This window comes from Haplochromis burtoni, unplaced genomic scaffold, assembly GCF_018398535.1.
Source record: "Haplochromis burtoni strain Fernald_Lab_line unplaced genomic scaffold, NCSU_Asbu1 Contig_16, whole genome shotgun sequence".
Lineage (NCBI taxonomy): Eukaryota > Metazoa > Chordata > Actinopteri > Cichliformes > Cichlidae > Haplochromis > Haplochromis burtoni.
The window spans coordinates 3,902,767-3,922,337 of NW_024582377.1; the positions used below are offsets into that span (position 1 = coordinate 3,902,767).

At 40.9% G+C, this 19,571-nt stretch overlaps 1 protein-coding gene and 1 long non-coding RNA gene across 4 annotated transcripts in view; one reads left to right on the plus strand and one right to left on the minus strand.

Annotated features, from left to right (window-relative positions):
- Positions 1 to 1,514: 1,514 nt before the first annotated feature.
- Positions 1,515 to 2,383, plus strand: LOC106633075. Of its 2 annotated transcripts, XR_006054057.1 has the most exons (5): positions 1,543 to 1,597; positions 1,813 to 1,823; positions 1,912 to 1,980; positions 2,076 to 2,093; positions 2,188 to 2,383. It is a non-coding gene; the product is annotated as an uncharacterized LOC106633075 (long non-coding RNA). The 2 variants fall into 2 exon arrangements; XR_006054056.1 differs by having other exon boundaries at positions 1,515 to 1,823.
- A 3,343-nt stretch (positions 2,384 to 5,726) lies between these two features.
- mthfd1b (methylenetetrahydrofolate dehydrogenase (NADP+ dependent) 1b) overlaps positions 5,727 to 19,571 on the minus strand; it is an 18,041-nt gene continuing 4,196 nt past the window's right edge. Inside the window, exons 5-28 of one of the 2 annotated variants that reach the window (XM_005916961.3) lie at positions 19,007 to 19,143; positions 17,824 to 17,924; positions 17,577 to 17,713; positions 17,086 to 17,197; positions 16,877 to 17,004; positions 16,669 to 16,766; positions 16,380 to 16,553; positions 14,158 to 14,294; positions 14,010 to 14,056; positions 13,813 to 13,920; positions 13,639 to 13,713; positions 13,449 to 13,551; positions 13,275 to 13,351; positions 12,978 to 13,118; positions 12,815 to 12,883; positions 12,532 to 12,643; positions 12,220 to 12,359; positions 11,554 to 11,595; positions 11,259 to 11,359; positions 10,964 to 11,141; positions 10,757 to 10,864; positions 10,466 to 10,618; positions 6,358 to 6,481; positions 5,727 to 6,275 (exon numbers count right to left, since the gene is read on the minus strand). In XM_005916961.3, coding sequence (XP_005917023.1) covers positions 6,392 to 6,481; positions 10,466 to 10,618; positions 10,757 to 10,864; positions 10,964 to 11,141; positions 11,259 to 11,359; positions 11,554 to 11,595; positions 12,220 to 12,359; positions 12,532 to 12,643; positions 12,815 to 12,883; positions 12,978 to 13,118; positions 13,275 to 13,351; positions 13,449 to 13,551; positions 13,639 to 13,713; positions 13,813 to 13,920; positions 14,010 to 14,056; positions 14,158 to 14,294; positions 16,380 to 16,553; positions 16,669 to 16,766; positions 16,877 to 17,004; positions 17,086 to 17,197; positions 17,577 to 17,713; positions 17,824 to 17,924; positions 19,007 to 19,143 — 2,568 coding nt within the window. In that variant the 3' untranslated portion in view covers positions 5,727 to 6,275; positions 6,358 to 6,391. Of the gene's footprint in view, positions 6,482 to 10,465; positions 10,619 to 10,756; positions 10,865 to 10,963; positions 11,142 to 11,258; positions 11,360 to 11,553; positions 11,596 to 12,219; positions 12,360 to 12,531; positions 12,644 to 12,814; positions 12,884 to 12,977; positions 13,119 to 13,274; positions 13,352 to 13,448; positions 13,552 to 13,638; positions 13,714 to 13,812; positions 13,921 to 14,009; positions 14,057 to 14,157; positions 14,295 to 16,379; positions 16,554 to 16,668; positions 16,767 to 16,876; positions 17,005 to 17,085; positions 17,198 to 17,576; positions 17,714 to 17,823; positions 17,925 to 19,006; positions 19,144 to 19,571 lie in introns of both variants that reach the window. The other variant, XM_005916960.3, reaches the window with a different exon arrangement.

Sequence of the window (19,571 nt, forward strand, 5' to 3'; positions counted from 1 at the left end):
ATTTGTTGATATTCTAAAAATCTTTTCTTGTTGATCCCATATTGTCTAACTAGTCCGTCAAATGGAATAAATTCTGTTCCTTCTAGTATATGTTCTAAATATTTGATTCCTTTACCACTCCAATCTGAAAAGTTTATCATATTATTGTTTTGTAATATGTCAGGGTTGTTCCAGATAGGTGTACGTTTGCATGGGATTAATGAAGACGCCGCCACACCCTAACGTCTTTAAGACATGAATGCAGAGAGGAACGGCTTGAATGTGAGTGTATCATGCCAAGTTTGCACTCACACTGTTTTTATGTCTGAGTTTGATTGGCATGATGAAATCAGTCAGCACACCCTGTGTTGTGTTCTTCATGAGAGAACAAAATTGCCCTTGCCATGTCAAGCCCATGAGTGGTTTGACATGTTTGTCAGACAAAAACAGGATTGTTGTCTTATTATTATGGTCTTAACTGACAGTGGAAGCTAAAAAACTGGTATGACAGGACATAAAAGCTGAGAGATGCGGATATCTCTGTTCTCTCAGAGCTCCACTTACCTCTGCAGACCCTAAATATGCATAAAAAGAGAAGAATTATAGTGCCAATATACAGTGTGGTCCATAGTAATTTGGACACTGACACAAGTACCTGATTATTGAAACATATTCCAATTATAGTTACATAATGGACATACACATAATGTGTAGACTCTCAACTTTGATTTAAGTTGTCAGCTCCATAACATGTGCCACCCTCTTTTTAAAGGACCCAATCAAACAATTTACTCAAGGGCTGTTTCACTGGCAGGTTGGGCAATTCCTTGATTACTGCATGTAATTATTAATTAAGCAGATAAAATGCCTCGAATTTATATTAGGTGTTGTTGCTTTTATTTGGATGCGGTTGAAGGAGCTCTCGATGCAAGTGAAACAAGCCAGCCAAGCTGAAGCTGCAAAAATAGAAAGAAAAAAAACATCCATACACCATGAATCCATCCATTAGGCAGTAGCCTAAGCAGAGAAGCCCAGTCCTCCCAATCCATTCAAGCCCTTCCCAGGCATGCTGAGAGATATCTCTCCAGCATGTACTGGTGTGCTCCGGGGTTTCCTCCAGGGTGGACATGCCCAGAACACCTCATAGGTGAGGGTGGGGACATAGATCTCAGGCTAGGAGTTGTTGGGATTTATTTTTATCTTTAAGTCTAATACCTCATAATTAGCATCACACATTTGTGTTTTGTCTTTACGTTGAAACCAAGCGCACCATTGTTTTTCTTGTGACATTACCAATGAGTCTGATGTGTCACATGGTCCTCTTCCTATTGAAAAAACAAAAGTTGTATCCAAGATGGCCGACTGCTAAATGGCCACCATGGTCACCACCCATCTTGAGGAGTTTGCCCCCTCACATATACTAATGTGCCACAAACAGGACTTTAATATCACCAACCATTCTCATGATATTATGCTGTATCCATAGAAATGGCCCACCCTGTAGAATTACTGCTACTTGCAGAGTGCACTTTAAGAGTGTTTCATTTTTCTCAACTTTTGTATTTCTTTTAGAAAAAGAATTTCTACAACGCTTGTTAAAAAGACAAAATGAGTGACCGTGAGTCTCTGATTAAGCTGAAAATATCATGTGTTGTTTGTGCCATTTGTGCAGTTGCCTTTCTGTTAAATTCTGTTATTGAAAGCTGCTTTCAATTTTGGTTGTGGCCTTATGATCGCAGTCATCTATCCTGTTCTTTTGCAAAGTCACATATCAAGCTTGGTTTCTCTTTATCTAATTTTTTTTCTTACTTTGTTTTTTGTTTCCAACTATAGCTGCAGCTGAAGTAAGTACTTTTATTTCATTTGATTGTTCTACACCTGGGACAAACAGCATTATAAACATGTACTTATAAAGCAATTTTCTCCTGTCAGAAGAAGGAAGAGAAATATCCTCATGAGGAGGAAGGATCAGGATCAGGATCAGAGGGAGAAGGATCAGGAGTAAGAAAAGTTTCACATGTGCTTTCTGTTGTTTTGCTCTGTTGATTCTGTAATATTGTAGCATTCATGAGTTTATTTGTCTTTATCACTTACAGGGAGAAGGAAAAGGAAAGGTACAACTTCAGCAGCCTTTTGGAATTGAAAGTTTGCTGCCATCTGAGTTACAATACGTTTTTAATCACTTAATTTTCTAACGGTTGTTTACAGGGGAAAGGGAAAAAGCATGGAAAAGGAGGTGAACATGGACATGGAGGTGGAAGAGGAGGTGGACAAGGAAGAGGAGGCGGACAAGGAAGAGGGGGCGGACAAGTTCCTAAATAAATTATGAAGAATTCACTGAATCAGCATTATCTGATGACTGCAAAATGACAGATATATCTCTAATAAACTAATACAGAAAGAAGACTGTCTTGTTTATTCACATAAGTATTACAATTACAACTGTTGGATCCTTTCTGAAATTCAATAATGTTTGCTGATAAATCAATGGGCTTTGATAACAATTAGTCATTCTCAAAAACAAAAACTAAAAATGGCAATAATCATATCAAGTCATTTGCACTTGAACGTGTTCTATCTTCATGGTAATCTTCTCGTTTGTGGACACATTTTAGGTTAGCCAGGCACTAAAAATGTGTGTAAGTCTAATATAAATAATGGTGCTCTATAAGGTTATGTATGCCACTAGAGTACCACTTTAATTTGCATGGGTGTCTTCAGTGGTTCCTGATCTGATTTAAAAGTTTCATATTTTAGTCATTAACATGATCTAATAGTGAAATTTCATGTTTCCTGGCCAAGAAATATTTCAACAAACAACCATTAATAAGGCATTTTGTTTTTCCACAACACAAACATCACAGGTACACACGTTTAACTGCTTTTCACATCGCAGCAACTATATGCATCGAGGCATTTAAACTTGCTCCAATGAAGTGCTTACGTTTAAGCTGAGGATCAAGATGTGATTTAAGTGATTTTGAATGTGACACAGAGTGTTACACAATATGTGCCAGAGAATAGCCCAAATACAGAATAAATAAGGAGTGATCAAAAGTTGAAAATGACTTCTTCAAGCTTCAAGACAACAGCAAATCAGAAGACACTCGTTTCAACTGAAGCACTGTTTACAGAAGAGCCTCTCTGAATGCGCAACATGTCAAACCTACTGCAGCAGCCCATTTGGTTTTGGTTTTTTAGTCTTAGCATTGCTATAAAGAATTATGGACAAAATGTGGCCCAAGTGCTAGAACTGATCACTTTAATCTGTCCCAAAGTGTCCTGAAAGTAAAATTTAAAAAAGAAAGAAAAACATTATAAGAGGCAATATTTTACTAAGCATTCTGGAAGTGAATGATTGCAACGGTTGTGTGCTGCTTTTTTACTCACAGTGTGGTTCCCTGATTACCTCCACAGTATTGCAAAACCTGTCAATCCTTGTGGAAAGTGCATCAAAGAGTTGCTGCAAGAAACATCACTGTGAATTGTTGACATTGAAATCAACATGGACAGCACAAAGCTGTGTTCGTCCATTTTTATCGTCTACCATTTGTGCTCAAAAACCTCCATTAGAGACATCTATGAATCAATTATCCAGAACAGCGACATCGTTAGCAACAATGTGTCCTGCGTGAAATAAAATTTTGCTTCCCATTCATGGCTGTGTTATTATCTGCAGCACTGCAATGAGTCACATGTTGAATGGCGCAGTTCCCTCTACTATGCTTCATTGTTTGTGTATAATAGTTGACATTTTCTTACTCATTGTGCTATTCTTAGCATGGCAGTAGTTCTCCGGGGAATGAGATTATCTGACATCATCCAAATAAATTCTCTTAAGATCCTCGTTTTTTTTATATCTAGGGTTGATTAATATCCTCACTTGTTTTTTTGCTCTTTATTCCTAATCTCTTAGCAGTCTCTTACCACACTTTCTTGGTGTTAGGTTTTGTATTGTTGATTGTCATTTATGCTTAGAAATATTTACTTATATATGCTTAGAGTTTTATAATTAGTTGCAGATTGGTAGAGGTTTGATCCTTGATAGTCTGCAAACTTTGTGTGCATTAGAGAGCACTCTGGGAGCACGAGAGAGGTCGTACCTTGTCTTATTGTTTTACGGTAGGATTAACGTAGCTACGTCTGTTCTAGTCTAAGTGCTTTTTGTTTAGATGAACTGCTGGACTTCCTCACCGTGTTATCTAGGGTGAACCATCTAGGGTGAGGGGAAGACTACCCTCTTCCTGACCAAGGATGTTTGCTTTTGTGCTTTCATGTTATATGACCCTTTGATCAGCAGTACCACACACACACACACACACACACACACACACACACAGGCAAGGTACTCTTTGTGTGTATGTAGACGTCATATGTTAATGACCCTATGCATATTCATGTAAGCACAATAAAAGGAGTGCTATGGGGAACCTGGCTGAGAGTCTGACGGAGGTCAAGTGGTGGAACGACACTTGGCTCCAGGCAGGTCTCCCTCATGCATGAGTAACAAGAAGAACTTTGCCTACTTGGTGTTCAATGCTTTTGCTGTGTAATTATATTGTCTTCAACGTTCCAGCGAATAGGTTCAAGCTACAAACTTATCATTTGGCATGGGTTTTGCTGTTATTAGCTACAACATGTTCCTCTGTAGTCTTACAAATTCCTCCAATATCCTCCTGGAATACTGACTTTACCTCCAATTCATTTACATGACTTTAAACTGGAATATTGAAGAAATACAAAGTTTTCACAGTGTTCTGTGCAGTCCTTTAAAATGTTAAGTGCACCCTTACTGCTTCCCTAGGAATAAAGAGGGGGAGTAGTAGCCAAGAGCTGCTAATTGAACTGATTAAATGGTAAATGGCCTGTATTTATATAGCGCTTTACTAGTCCCTAAGGACCCCAAAGCGCTTTACATATCCAGTCATCCACCCATTCACGCACACATTCACACACTGGTGATGGCAGCTACATTGTAGCCACAGCCACCCTGGGGCGCACTGACAGAGGCGAGGCTGCTTAAGTGATTATCTGTAACTATGATAATACTCTATAAAGGCAGATGTTTTTGCAGTTTGCTGATCTAGAGAATGGAGGTGTGTGTTAGCTCAGTGCTACAATGTTCCCAGGAGTGGATCTACTAACAAATTCAGCCCAACGTCAGACTCAGGGAACAAGAGCGACATCTCAAATCTGCAGGCCTCATATGGCCATAACAGTACGTACTGGTTATTTGGAAGGGTAGCCTGGAGAATGTCTATTCTATTAAAAAAAATTAAAAATCATGGCAGCACTTTGCAAAGATGTACCTTAACAAGGCACAGGAGTGTTGCAATAATGTCCTTAAGAAAGACAAGAAAGTTTGGTCATAATGGAAAACTTGTTGTTGGCAGAAACCAAATACAGCATATCAGCACGGTGGTGGAGGGCTCATGATTTGGGTTGGTTCTGATAGCTTTGCTGTTTTTGGTTTTACAAACTGTTCCCACAAAGTTGGGAGCATAAAATTCTGATGATGATGACTGCTTTGCTTTGTACTTGAATGCAGCCGCTTGGCCATGGAAACCTATTCCATGAAGCTCTCTACACACTGTTGTTGCGCTAATCTTTAGGCTACATGAAGTTTAGAGGTCTGTAACAATTGACTCTGCAGAAAGTTGGCAACCTCTGTACACTATGCTCCTCAGGATCTGCGTGTTTAAGGCAGAAAATAACTAAACTCTGGAAAAAAAAAATGAACATGCAGCTTTGTTTTAAAAGCCTTTATTTCACAGATATGAGGAAATCACTGATTTTACAATGACATGGCCAGTGAGCTTCACAGCAATGATGGCGACTTTTCAAAAAATGTTACCGAGTGTTAATTAAAACAAAGACAGAGAAAGGAGACATTATAAATGCAATTAGATGGGATTAAACAAATTATAATTTTGTTTTAGGGCAGCATTTCTTGTTAAGACTTACTTATGTAATAAAACCTTTATCCGAAGGGCACAGCTTGTTAAAGACTGAACTGAAGGAAATGCCTCTGGTGTGGTGCTCACAAAATATACACAAGTAGTTAGTAAATACAGCCTGGGCAATCTGAGATGTGAAATGTGCATGTTCAGTCAGCAATATAACGGAACAACACATGCCTGATAGAAGGGAGAAAGACTGTCCTGATCCATCAGCAGCAGCTTTACAGACATCAGTGTTAATATGAGAAACAACAAAAACAGCAGACGAGTTTGAGGTGCTTCCAGTTGGTTCTTCTTCACATTTCTTTGGCGCTCAGAGGACTGATGGGTTAATGTCTACACATTAAGAATGAAACAGTTATGATCTGCTGATGATGCACTCTGCTGCATGGCTTTATGTCTTAACTATGTTTCGTACCATCAAAGGGTGTGAGGACCTGTTTTTTTTTCTCTCAGAAGAGTCCATTGACCTGTTCGGTCTCGGGGTCCAGGTCGATGTCATAGAAACAAGGCCGAGTGGGGAGGCCAGGGATGGTGGGCATCTAGGATAAACCAAAAGAGAAAGAGTGGAGCTTTAGTTTTATTGATTTTTTTTTTTTTTTTTTTAAACCTGCCCCTCAACAACTTTTACTTGCCAACTCCAAATCTGAAAACAATGTTAGTGTAGCATACCCCATTTTCTTTTTAGTTATGATGTTCCAAGTATCCAAGGATAACTAGATTGACTGGCTAGAAACGTCAGTGACATAAGTTTGAATACGATTGCAGATCTGAAATCAGAGTAAGAAACTAGACTAAGAGCTTCTCTGAATGTCCCAGTAATAAACAAAACATTTTTTTGTCAAGCAGTGTGATCAATGATGACCTGGGGCCCGTTCTTCGTACCTCGCTAAGTAAGTTAGCTGGATTAGATTGTTGACGATTTCGCGTGATCCTGGATCGTTCGGTTCCCCGAAGCTCATCCGGGACTTGCTGTCATAGCAACAGAGCCGTAAGCGTAAACCTGCTCGGGAGCAGGCTTACTTTATGTAAACAGGATTAGATCGCGGCCACGCAGGTATGTCCGCTTCATTTATACGAAAGCAACAGCGATATTCCACCACTGTTTCACCATAAATAAATAACATCAATGTAACTAAAGATAATGCAGCACTTGATCCTGTTATTGATGTCACACAGATACATACAGGTCATTTCCTAAAAAAGGGAAATGTACTATTAACATTCTATTACATGTATGTGATTATTACAGATGTAATTCATATTTCAGAGTAGTAATTAGTAAATTACTTCGTGTAATCAAGATGAGAGACCACGGCTATAAAAGCGAAGGTGGATTTGGGAAGCCTGTCGCAGCCATGTCCTGTCCGTATACGCGAGCACCCATTGCGGAAGGTGCAAGATTGATAAGGAGAGTTTTCAGAATTCAGCGTATATTGCGGGACAGACAGGATCCTTTAGCTCAGCGCGACAGTGTGCTCATTGAGAGATATCGATTTTCCCGTGAGGGTATTATTTACTTAACCAACTTGTTGACGAGGGGGTGCAGGACCACCACCTGTCTTTTTTTGCTCTGCCCTTTTCTTGGTTGCTGTTATAAACAAACAGATTATTTCAGGGTCTCTTTCCAAGAGACAAAAGCAATATAAGTGATAAATATTACCATTCTGTAGAATATTCTTATATTTCACTTTTACTTGTTCCCATGTTCTAGTGGGTCCTGTTGTGGCTCTAATGTGAAAGGGGATATAATATAACATATTATAATATAATATAATGTAATATAATATTGGATAATATAGTGTGATATGATAAATCTACCCTACCGCCTACTGGTGTTGGCCAGAGGGGCCGATGGCGCGATATGGCAGCCTGGCTTCTGTCAGTCTGCCCCAGGGCAGCTGTGGCTACAACCGTAGCTGCCTCCACCAGTGTGTGAATGTGAGAGTGACTGAATAGTGGCATTGTAAAGCGCTTTGGGTGCCTTGAAAAGCGCTATATCAATCCACTCCATTATTATTATTATTATTAAATTACTTACGAGTTTAATTTGTCAGCAACTTTCTGCCAGCCCTCTCTCCTTGCTTTTGCAGCCTTTGCAGTGTTCCCTTGCGTTTTAATTAAACTCTGAAACTCCTGAAATCCCTCACTCAAGAGTTCTTGCTCTGCTGCCGAAAAGTACTGAGCGCGCTCCTTCGACATTTTCGCCGACCAATCAAAGGGTTGCCGATCAATGTTTCTACTATCGATGCGTAGCCCCTGTTAAGCCACCCAGTGATCTCACATTACTTCATCCAGCTGTACTAATCGTCAACAACAGGTGTGTTCGGAGAACCGGATTAGCGAGCTCACGGTTAGCGCGATGATTTGGTCTTGGATGTAGTAAGCGACGTACGAAGAACGGGCCCCTGGTTAAACGATTGAAGTCAGTTACCAAACAAAGGTGTTTATATTGTTCGCAGTTCACATTTTTTGTTGTGTTTTTTTATTAATCATATTGTTACTTCCTAATAAAAGCCTCTGGGTGAGAATATTTGGTGGAAAAAACAAGGGATGGACCAATCTGATATACGGTATCGGTATCAGTCCAATCCAGACTTAAGATTACTGGATCGGATATCAGGGGCAAATAGAAAATGTAACCCGATCCATTAATTATCACAAAAGCACCTTGCAAAACTTGCTACATGGCGCAACCCAGGTCGTGACCTTAACAAGTCGAAGCAGTATGCGTCACGTGATAGAGCGGCTGTTGCGTGCGAGACCTGTCGGCGGTCTGGAGTTACTTTACACTGAAAGCATCAGGAGCCTCGCTGCATGCTGCCAAACCAGCATTTCATCTCCGAGCAAGCTATCCCAGAGAAGTGAATTAAGTGTGTAAGCTCATCTCTGAATGTTTGTAAAGCATCCCTACATTAAGGTTAACAACCGGTATATGGAGCTCGGACGTCTATGCGTTTTCAATCTGACTGTACAATGGATAGACTCAAGTTTAACTTTGGAAAAAGAAAACTGTGTTGCACGCTAAACAGATCCGTGGTTCAAACGAAATGAACTAAAAAACAACAACAAAAAAAACACCTTTTTTTATACTTGTGTTAAGTGTTTTATATAAATTACACAGAATTCAGTCTCAGCTTAAATGTGATAAAAACAGCTTACACTGACATCCATCTTGACAAAAGATGAGTGTCATGAAGCCGTGTTTGCATTTATTTGCACTGCTTTCCACTCTGAATGTCTATTTATATAAAGGGTCCATTTTACAACTTTTTTAGTTATTGAATATAAACATTATTTTGTGCTGATATTGCACTTCTTTTTTTCAGAACCAAAGGTTTTTGAAATCTGCATAAAATTGCATTTTCTTATTACTTTTTGAGAAGGGTTTCCTACTTCACAGTAGCTTCATAGGGAAAAAAACTGTGAGAAACTATCTGTATAAATGAACTGTATGCAGCAGGAATACAGGTTGCACTGGTTTACTATAACACTGAATGCACGCATGTTGCAAACACACACAAACATTTTCTACTTGAAATGCAAGGGATGATAGATCCCGCTTTTCAAAATAGAGTATCTCGGTTCAATCTGCTGAATTATGTCAAATTAATCCCAGTTGAGCTTTCAATGCTTTTTCTTCTTACCATTTCCACAAGGAGGCTAACAGCGTTTTTGTTAGTTATTATTATTATTTTGTTAGTTATTTCCATGATGCAGCTAATAATAAAACATGTGGGTGTAGAAAAGGCTTCATCTAGATCCGGTTAGAGATGGGATGAAACTACAGAAGGAAGTCTTGATGCATGCTCAATCGTCCAGGTAAGTAAATCCCAAAAAGTTGATTCTGTTCATCTGGATGTGGCATTTATAGTGGGAGAGAAAATTACGTCACTCATCCAAGTGACTTCTTCAGTCTGACCTGACTGCAGGTTTCCCCAACTTTATAAACCGTGCATTTGCATAATGACTGTAACTAGCACCACTGACGAACAGTGGGTTGTGAGGTCATTTCCACTGGAGTAAATTTGGTTATCCCAGCTGGAGATTTGTCAAAGCTAGGTAGGCACCTAAAGAAAGCTCCAGCAGATCTAGAAGAGAAGGACAACTGTTGCCTAAGTAAAAACCCTACGTGTCAGGAGTATCAGAACAGTTGAGATGAATTTTCTCTAAACACAGTGCCTCTGCGGCTTTTAAACGCCAAAACACGCTGCACCAAAAATGAATCCACCCCAAGGATCAGGTACCCCGGCACAAACAGAGTAATGTAGTGTACACTGTGCCAGGAGGATTGCCAGGATTTATACATCAGGGAAACCAAACAACCTCTGGCTAAGAGGATGGCACAACACAGAAGAGCTAACTCGTCAGACCAGGACTCTGCAGTCTATTTAGACCTGCAGGCCAGTGGACACTCTTTCAATGATGAGGATGTAACATCCTGGACAAGGAGCAACTGAAAACGTCCAGATGAACAGAATCAACTTTTTGCGGTGCAGAAAGAAGGGAAATGAATTAGAGCTTACTGTGCCAACCAACGGGAACAGAAAGCCAGCGCCCACACTGGCTCTGATGTCTCTGATTGGCAGGATGAATCCTTTGGGCACACCTTTCTTTTCTGCTTCATGTGACAGTGACAGGTGGGTCTTTGCCATGCAAACTGGAAGATTCGCGAATCCCTGAAGGAGAGGCAAAAAAGAAGGATCTTTACAAAGGTTTATTCTCTCTGCTCTGTTTAATTGTATTGATCTCAACTGACAGCAGACGCCAACAAACAGGCCTGACAGGACAGGAAACAACAGCTGAGGGATGTTCACCTGCTTGGTGTAGAGCGCCACCTTGTGTTGGGCCTCAGGCAGAAGCTCAATATCATCTGCTCCATAGATCTTCTGAGCAATTATTCGAATCTTATCAGCAATAGGAAGCTAAAGTGGAATCAAAGATAGATATTTTAAGTCATAAATAAGCAGATCATGTGTTGTTTTAAAAAAGTGACTGGTGAAAATTAAGTTCGGAGCCCTTACGTCCAAATCATACAGGAACTTGAAGTTGCTGGGGGCGCTAGAGGCCTTCTGGACGGCCTCGCCAAGTGCCACAGCACCAGCGCCACCCTCGGCCCAGTGAGAGCATCGCACAGCATCAAATGCTCCTGCAGATTTAGCCAAGGTGCACACCAAGTCCAGCTCAGCCTCCGTGTCTGTCCTGCACAACAAATGAATGAACAAAAATAAAATAAAAAAAACATGCTTTCCACATATGTGCACATTCTTATATATGTTATTCTATTATTCTTTTTTTAAATTACCATCCATCACTTACTTGAAAGCATTCACTGCTACCACCACAGGCACACCAAAGTGCTTTGCATTTTCGATCTGCTTCCTCATGTTGTTGCAGCCCTTCTCCAGCAGATTAAAGTTCTACATAGAGGTACACAAACACATTCAGTAAAAGGTTATGCAAAGTTTTAAAGGTTGAAAAGCTTGCATCAAATGTGATTAACAAAGTAGGCAGACGTGGCTCAAGCATTCTGCACAAACTAATAAATAAACAATGTTATCAAAAGCACCTTAGAAGAATATTATCACTGTTTTGGCACATTCTTTTCCATTACCTCTTCCACATATTCCTTAGGCAGTGGCATCCCAGCAGTGACCTAAACAAAAGAGACAAGAGAAATGTGAAATGTTTTAGTTAATTCAATAAATCCTCAAATTGTAATCAGCAGTGACTATTGTAATCCTCCATGTGTTTTATTCTTAATGATTACTAAGATGCTTAATTTAAAGATTAAACATAATTTTGTGGACAATTGTGCTGAAATTGTCTTCCGGAAATGGAAAATTGTGAACATTTAAAATTGTAGACAAGTGAAAATGCTCTGGTGGGGCTTTTTTTCTTTTAAAATAAATTTGTTTAAAGTGGGTTTAAAGGCTTGATCTCATCATACACGCATTGTTACAGTAGTGGATTCTCATATTGAACGTTCCCCATTTTGTGCACAAGTAATCGTTTATTAGCCAACAGCTCCCAATTCGCACTGTGCTAAATGCCCCATTTCAACTCTTGGCTCTATAAGATCTCAAAGAGAGGGGCTCTCTCTCTCTCTCACTTGGTATTCTCGGGCATAACTCTGGCAATTAACACCCACCCATATTCTGCTAAAATCTTCTATTTACGAGGAGCAGCCAAATGCAATAAAGTGGGAATTGAGCTAACACAGCTCGTCTCACAGAGTGAATGAACTGAGGAGTGGCACCAGGGCCAGGGGGAAACTTACTGTTGGTCCTCCTCCATGCATCTTTAGAGCTCGGATGGTCGCCACCAACACCACAACATGAGGCCTCAGGCCCGAGTAGCGGCACTTGATGTTGAAGAACTTCTCCATGCCGATGTCAGCACCAAAGCCAGCTTCTGTCACTGTTGCACATAAGTGACACAAACAGGAAAGTATATCAGAACCCAAGTCATCAGGACTACTGACTACTATTATCCACTGACATTACATGGACTCCATCACTTTTACAATTAACATCTACAATATAAGCTAACCCTGTTAAAAAAAAGCTCAAACTGATTCTATTCAGCTTACCTACAAAGCCCTCAGGTCCAACCAGCTTCAAAGCAATTTTATCAGCCAGGATTGATGAGTTTCCGTGGGCAATGTTGGCAAAGGGGCCAGCATGAACAAACACAGGAGTCCCCTGTGGATCCAAATTACTCATTAATGCAAGTAAAAAAAACAAAAAAAAAACAACTAACAGCAGTTTGATAAACAACAATATCAAACGACCTGAACTACACAGAAATGCTTTTAACGTGGTCATGCTGCAAAGGAGCTGCATGGATTAGCATGGGCACCGTGTTTCACCCACCTCCAACGTCTGCATCAGGTTTGGCTTGATGGCATCTTTCATCAGCACAGTCAGAGCGCCACTCACGCCCTACAGAGAAAAATCCATCACTTTCATGAATATCATTATCACAGCACTTACGCTGCATGACGTCATGTCACAGCGGAGGGTTTACGACACTCACCAGATCCTCGGTGGTGATGGGATCTCCCCTCCGACTGGTGGCTACGACCATCTTAGCCAGGCGCTGCCGCATATCCTCCAGGCTGCTGGTGAGGGCGAGCACCGCCATGATTTCGCTGGCCACAGTGATGTCAAACTGGGCCTGGAGGACACAACAGTCCAGTCATGCAAAGCAGCACTAAAACTAAGTTTATTAAACCAACTTTTCCTCAAAGGTTCAACTGCTTTCTGTATATTTCATGATGCTTTATGATACCATGAAAGAAATTTGCCACCTTTAGAGAATAATCAACTTTACCTCTCTTGTGTATCCCTTTTCAGTGGGCGACTGGCCGATAGTGATCTTCCTCAGGAATCGATCATTGGTATCCAGCACTGAAGTGAAACAGAAGGACATCATAAGTATTTGTATAAGACGCACAATACACTCACAGCAGACCTGCTGAGGCGGAGACCTCTGTGCTGTTCATACCTCTCTGCCAGGTAACAGAGCTTGGGTCGATGTCCAGGCGGGCAAAGCGGTTGATCTCCTCCTCAGTGAGAGCAGAGGGCTCCGTCTTCTGTATTCCCAGTTTCTAAACCAAAGAAGAAAACCTCGGTGTCAGAAGTGACCTGTGCACATCTAAATCAAAGCTTACACGTGCTGCAACTTGATCATTTACTTTGAGTCTGTTGATCTGGATCGGGGAGAACGTCCTCTCTCCTCCACTGAGTGGCACCAAACGGTTATACAGAGCCTAGATATTCACAGGCAGAGATGGATTATAGTGGTGACTCATTAGATAAGTTAGAGGAAGTGTACTTTTTATACACCAATGACAGAAATGAGAACCCACCTTATCAGATTGTGTTGCTTCATGGAATATGCGGGCATCGACAGCAGCAGCCACCAAGTTATTGGCAGCTGTGATGGCATGAATGTCACCGGTGAGATGGAGATTAAACTGAAAAATCAAAATAATCAATTAAATATTTTGCTTTCTTTGAACTTTTAGGAAAAAAAAAGCACAGTGTCAGAAAAGCGATGCTGTACCTCTTCCATTGGAATAACTTGAGAATATCCACCTCCTGCAGCACCGCCTGCAAACAAAAGGATAAAGAAAGAAATAAAACATACATGAATATGTCCCTGTAGTAAACATGGGCAACATCTCCTGAGTTTACACTCTTTCGAAACTCACCTTTAATGCCGAATGTGGGTCCCTGAGAAGGCTGTCGGACACAAGCAAACACATTGAGCTTCATGTGAGCACCCATGGCTTGTGCCAGACCGATGGTTGTGGTGCTCTTACCTTCACCCAGAGGCGTGGGAGTAATGCTGCAAACACAAAATGTTGTCAACATGTATGCCCAAAGCCCTCAAAGGCAAAATATAGTGTTCTCTTTGACAAATAGCTTCATCTCAGTCACTTTAAGCGTTTTTTTTTTGTTGTTGTTTTTTTGGTTGGTTGGTTGATTTTTTTTTTTTTACATTTGCAAAAATATAACAAAAACTTTCATGACCATACGATGGGAGTTTTATGAGTGGATTCTGCAGACCACCATTGCAAATACAAAGGTGTCTTAATTGACATGTGTAGTTAAATTAGGGTCATACTGCCTCACTGCGCCATCTTGTGGCATGAAATGGTATTACATAAACATCAAACCTAGCCTGAGTTGAGTTCAACTTGAGCAAGGGTCCGTTCTTCGTACCTCGCTAAGTAAGTTAGCTGGATTAGATTGTTGACGATTTCGCGTGATCCTGGATCGTTCGGTTCCCCGAAGCTCATCCGGGACTTGCTGTCATAGCAACAGAGCCGTAAGCGTAAACCTGCTCGGGAGCAGGTTTACTTTATGTAAACAGGATTAGATCGCGGCCACTCAGGTATGTCCGCTTCATTTATACAAAAGCAACAGCGATATTTTACCACTGTGTTACCATACATAAATATTATCAATGTAACTAAAGATAATGCAGTATTTGATCCTTTTATTGATTCCATACAGATACATACAGGTCATTTCCTAAAAAAGGGAAATGTACTATTAATCATTCTATTTCATGTATTTGATTATTTCAGATGTAATTCATATTTTAGAGTAGTAATAGTAAATTACTTCGTGTAATCAAGATGAGAGACCACGGCTATAAAAGCGAAGGTGGATTTGGGAAGCCTGTCGCAGCCATGTCCTGTCCGTATACGCGAGCAGCCCATTGCGGAAGGTGCAAGATTGATAAGGAGAGTCCTCAGAATTCAGCGTATATTGCGGGACAGACAGGATCCTTTAGCTCAGCGCGACAGTGTGCTCATTGAGAGATATCGATATTCCCGTGAGGGTATTATTCACTTAACCAACTTGTTGACGAGGGGGTGCAGGACCACCACCTGTCTTTTTTTGCTCTGCCCTTTTCTTGGTTGCTGTTATAAACAAACAGATTATTTCAGGGTCTCTTTCCAAGAGACGTAAAAGCAATATAAGTGATAAATATTACCATTCTGTAGAATATTCTTATATTTCACTTTTACTTGTTCCCATGTTCTAGTGGGTCCTGTTGTGGCTCTAATGTGAAAGAGGATATAATGTAATATAATAAATTTACCCTACCGCCTACTGGTGTTGGCCAGAGGGGCCGATGGTGCGATATGGCAGCCTGGCTTCTGTCAGTCTGCCCCAGGGCAGCTGTGGCTACAACCGTAGCTGCCTCCACCAGTGTGTGAATGTGAGAGTGAATGAATAGTGGCATTGTAAAGCGCTTTGGGTGCCTTGAAAAGCGCTATATAAATCCACTCCATTATTATTATTATTAAAATTACTTACGAGTTTAATTTGTCAGCAACTTTCTGCCAGCCCTCTCTCCTTGCTTTTGCAGCCTTTGCAGTGTTCCCTTGCGTTTTAATTAAACTCTGAAACTCCTGAAATCCCTCACTCAAGAGTTCTTGCTCTGCTGCCGAAAAATACTGAGCGCGCTCCTTCGACATTTTCGCCGACCAATCAAAGGGTTGCCGATCAATGTTTCTACTATCGATGCGTAGCCCCTGTTAAGCCACCCAGTGATCTCACATTACTTCATCCAGCTAGTACTAATCGTCAACAACAGGTGTGTTCGGAGAACCGGAATAGCGAGCTCAAAGTTGGCGCGATGATTTGATCTTGGATGTAGTAAGCGAGGTACGAAGAACGGGCCCCAGATCTCTCTTAAAGTGATTTTTAGGACAACAAGCCAAAAAATCTGTGTTGAGAAATGTTAAGAAAGTGTTTCTCTCTTAACATTCTGCTGATAGCTTTAGTTAACTTGGGGATTTTTGAACTACAGATGTAAACAGTCTGCCAATTTGAATAACTTCTACTTCCACAAACTGAGAACTTCAGTATCTTGAAATAAGATTTTGTCTACAGTCTGCACTTTTATTTAACATACCCAGTGACCACTACATATTTTCCATCTGGCAGGGACTGAAGGCGCTTGATGATAGTCAGCTGGACCTTTGCCTTAGTCTTGCCATAGAGCTCTACTTCATCAGAAAACAATCCCACTTCTCTGGCCAGACTGTCAATGGACTTGGCTGCGCAGGAGCGAGAAATCACTATGTCACTGTGGGATAACAAAAGGGAAAAAGAAAATTAGCTTCTTCAGCAAGACAGCGAGGATTGGGCTTCTGCATCAAGTTAATGAACAGCATGGTTATGATTATGATAAGGAGGCAAACCTTGGCACTGGCTTTCGGAGATTGAGTCTGGTGTAAGAAATGTTCCACTTTCCTGCCTGATGGCTCTCCAGGAAGCGCTTTGCACTCAGCACGGTGTTCTAAACAAGTAAACGTGATAAGAAAACAAAAGAAAGAAAAGTTTGAGAAAAAAAAAAATCAAACTCTTAATTAAACTTGATCAACTCTCAGGTGTCCGAATGGGCCTTACCGCCATCAGCATGGCCACAGTCATAGGTCCCACTCCACCAGGCACAGGGGTGATGAAGCCGGCCTGTTCTTTGGCTGATTGAAAATGGACGTCGCCCACAACACGCTTTCCGCTGGATTTAGTCTCATCTGAAAAAGAGACTCCAGTTGACCCATGCATCTGCTGATTATCTCAAAAGGAAATACAATGCACCATGACCGCATTAATACCTATAACGTGGTTGATGCCACAGTCAATGACCACTGCTCCTTTCTTGATCCACTCTCCTTTTACCATCTCTGCTTTTCCGATACCAACAACCAGGATGTCTGCTCTACCCACCTAGACAGAAACAGGGAGGGATAAACGATGAATGTTTATAAATGAAGAAACTGGATTTTAAGCAATGATGCTAGAGGAATAAATAAGGGAACACGTGAATTAGTGTTTATACTGCAGGCAGTAGAGATCTGTAGTTCCTATGATGTCATAAACTGTTAAGTTAGAATAATTGGGGCAGTTAACAGACTAAAATATTTAATTAGGCTCCTCATATAACAAGTTGTGAAAAAGTTTCATTTGCCAGCTAAGATCAAATGAGAACGTCAGTATTAAGAATCGGCTGCTTTAAACAGCTGCTCTTTATCTGCCTACTGTGCTGTTGTTTATACCTCTGTGTGTCTCAAAAAAGCCTAATGACACTTGTGTTTCTCTGTGTTACCTCTGCAGCAAGATCGACGGTTTTAGAGTGGCAGGTGGTGACGGTGGCGTGATTCCACAGCAGCAAATCATGCATGGGTGCGCCCACAATCTTACTGCGCCCAATCACGACCGCTCTCTTCCCTGCCACAGAAACGCCTGTAGAGAAGCGTCATAAACAGATTGTTGTTACTTTTGATATATTTACACATTGTAACATCATTGTAACTGACTGCAGTTTTTTCAGGGTTATTAGAGATTTTGTTTACCCGTCTGTTTGATTAACTCCATGCAGCCATTTGGCGTGCAGGGGATGAGGCAGTTGCCCAGATCCCCACGGGACAGCTTCCCCGCATTTATGCTGGTCAGTCTGTAAACACACAAGAATGTACAAATCACTGTAACCTGAAGATACCCATCAATCTGAAAGCTTTTTAAAGGTACAGTGTGTAAAATATCACTGCTATACTACAGTGTATACTATAGCTACGGTGGCCACTGTAGGACAAACAACTGTGGACAAACTTTTCCTCTGCAGCGAGTTGTTAGTTTGCGGTTTCCCTCAGCTCTAAATATGTGCTATTTAATCAAGAAGAGGCTGTAAAACTTTGTGAAAGGAGTTCGATACAAGTCAATAAGGCTCAGTGAGGCGAGCTGTTGGGGTTGCAACACTGCTGTTTGCTGCTATTAGTGAAACTTTCTCGGAAGACTGAACATTGTTGCATTCAAACTATCATACGATGTGAGAACGTAATCACACCGTTTACCAGAGGGAAAGTGGACTTTTTAAGATAATCAAACCTACCTTAGTTGGCATAATGTTCGTTTGTGCTTAGCTGTTTTTGCTTAGCTGTCTCGTTGTCAACTGTCCGGAGACAGGAGTGTCACATGTGTAATCTGCTGAGAATAAGTATTCCTAACACTATCAGGAATAAATAAGAATTTTATAAACTTCTGCATGTTTTACAGGCCTGACATCTGTTCAGGAGATGAGGCGTGAGGTGAATAAGAAGAGGATGACAGTTTATCCAAAGGGTTTGTCTTGCAGCTTTCTGTTTTGTTTGGTGGAGGGGACCCCTTCGCAAATCATATAAAATAGGTATGATACTTCATATCTTGGGTTTGAAGGTACAGACAATAAAAATTTGCCTCCATGGCACATGAACATCTCCGCTTTTCGTGTAGTTCGTGTGTACCCTATAACAACATACGTAAGACGAGATTAGACAGAACCACATTGACCATCTCAGCCACTGTATTCATGATGGTGGGACAACCAATCTCTTTAATGTATTTTTAAAGGCTTAAATCTAAGTTTATTACAATGCATCTGCTTGTTGGACAAATTTAATTACTGTTTATGAGCACAACAGTTATTTTGTTTCTGTAAACTAAAAACAGTACTTGCTGTAACTCTGAAATTATCACACTTTTTTGTGTTGCTGTTCTTACCCATCTACGTCCTTCTCTGGGGCCACGGAGTTCGTGACCTTCTCTGTGTCAATTTCATGGACTGAATCTAAAGGCAGCTGAACGATGAGGCCGTGGACAGAAGAGTTCTCGTTCACCTCTGTGATACTGTGAAGAATCTGAAAGCAGGTAGGAAGCCTTAAAACCCTTTATTGTTTTCAGGCTTGTCATGTACTGCATTCCCGCACAGCCCCTGTATTGCTAAATCAAGAAAAGCCTGAAAGCTCAAATTTCACCCATATGTCTCTGTGCTGAAAATCTGTCAATTATTGTGAGTTTTAAGCACTCAAAGACTTTAGTGAACACAACAAAAAAAATTTATGCGATTCTTTCGACAATTTGTTTTTGCTTCAAGAAACCATGTGACCTATGCATGCTTCCTATTGGCACACTAGGAAATAGTATGGCAGGAACAACTACTCCCCCAGGTGTCCATAAATAGTCTAATCCTGGAGTTGCTGTGCAGGGCCCTATTTCAGGAAGCTGGTTTAGAAAACTCAGAGTGAAAAACGATACTCAGGGTTGAGTAACCCCGAACTGTCCAACT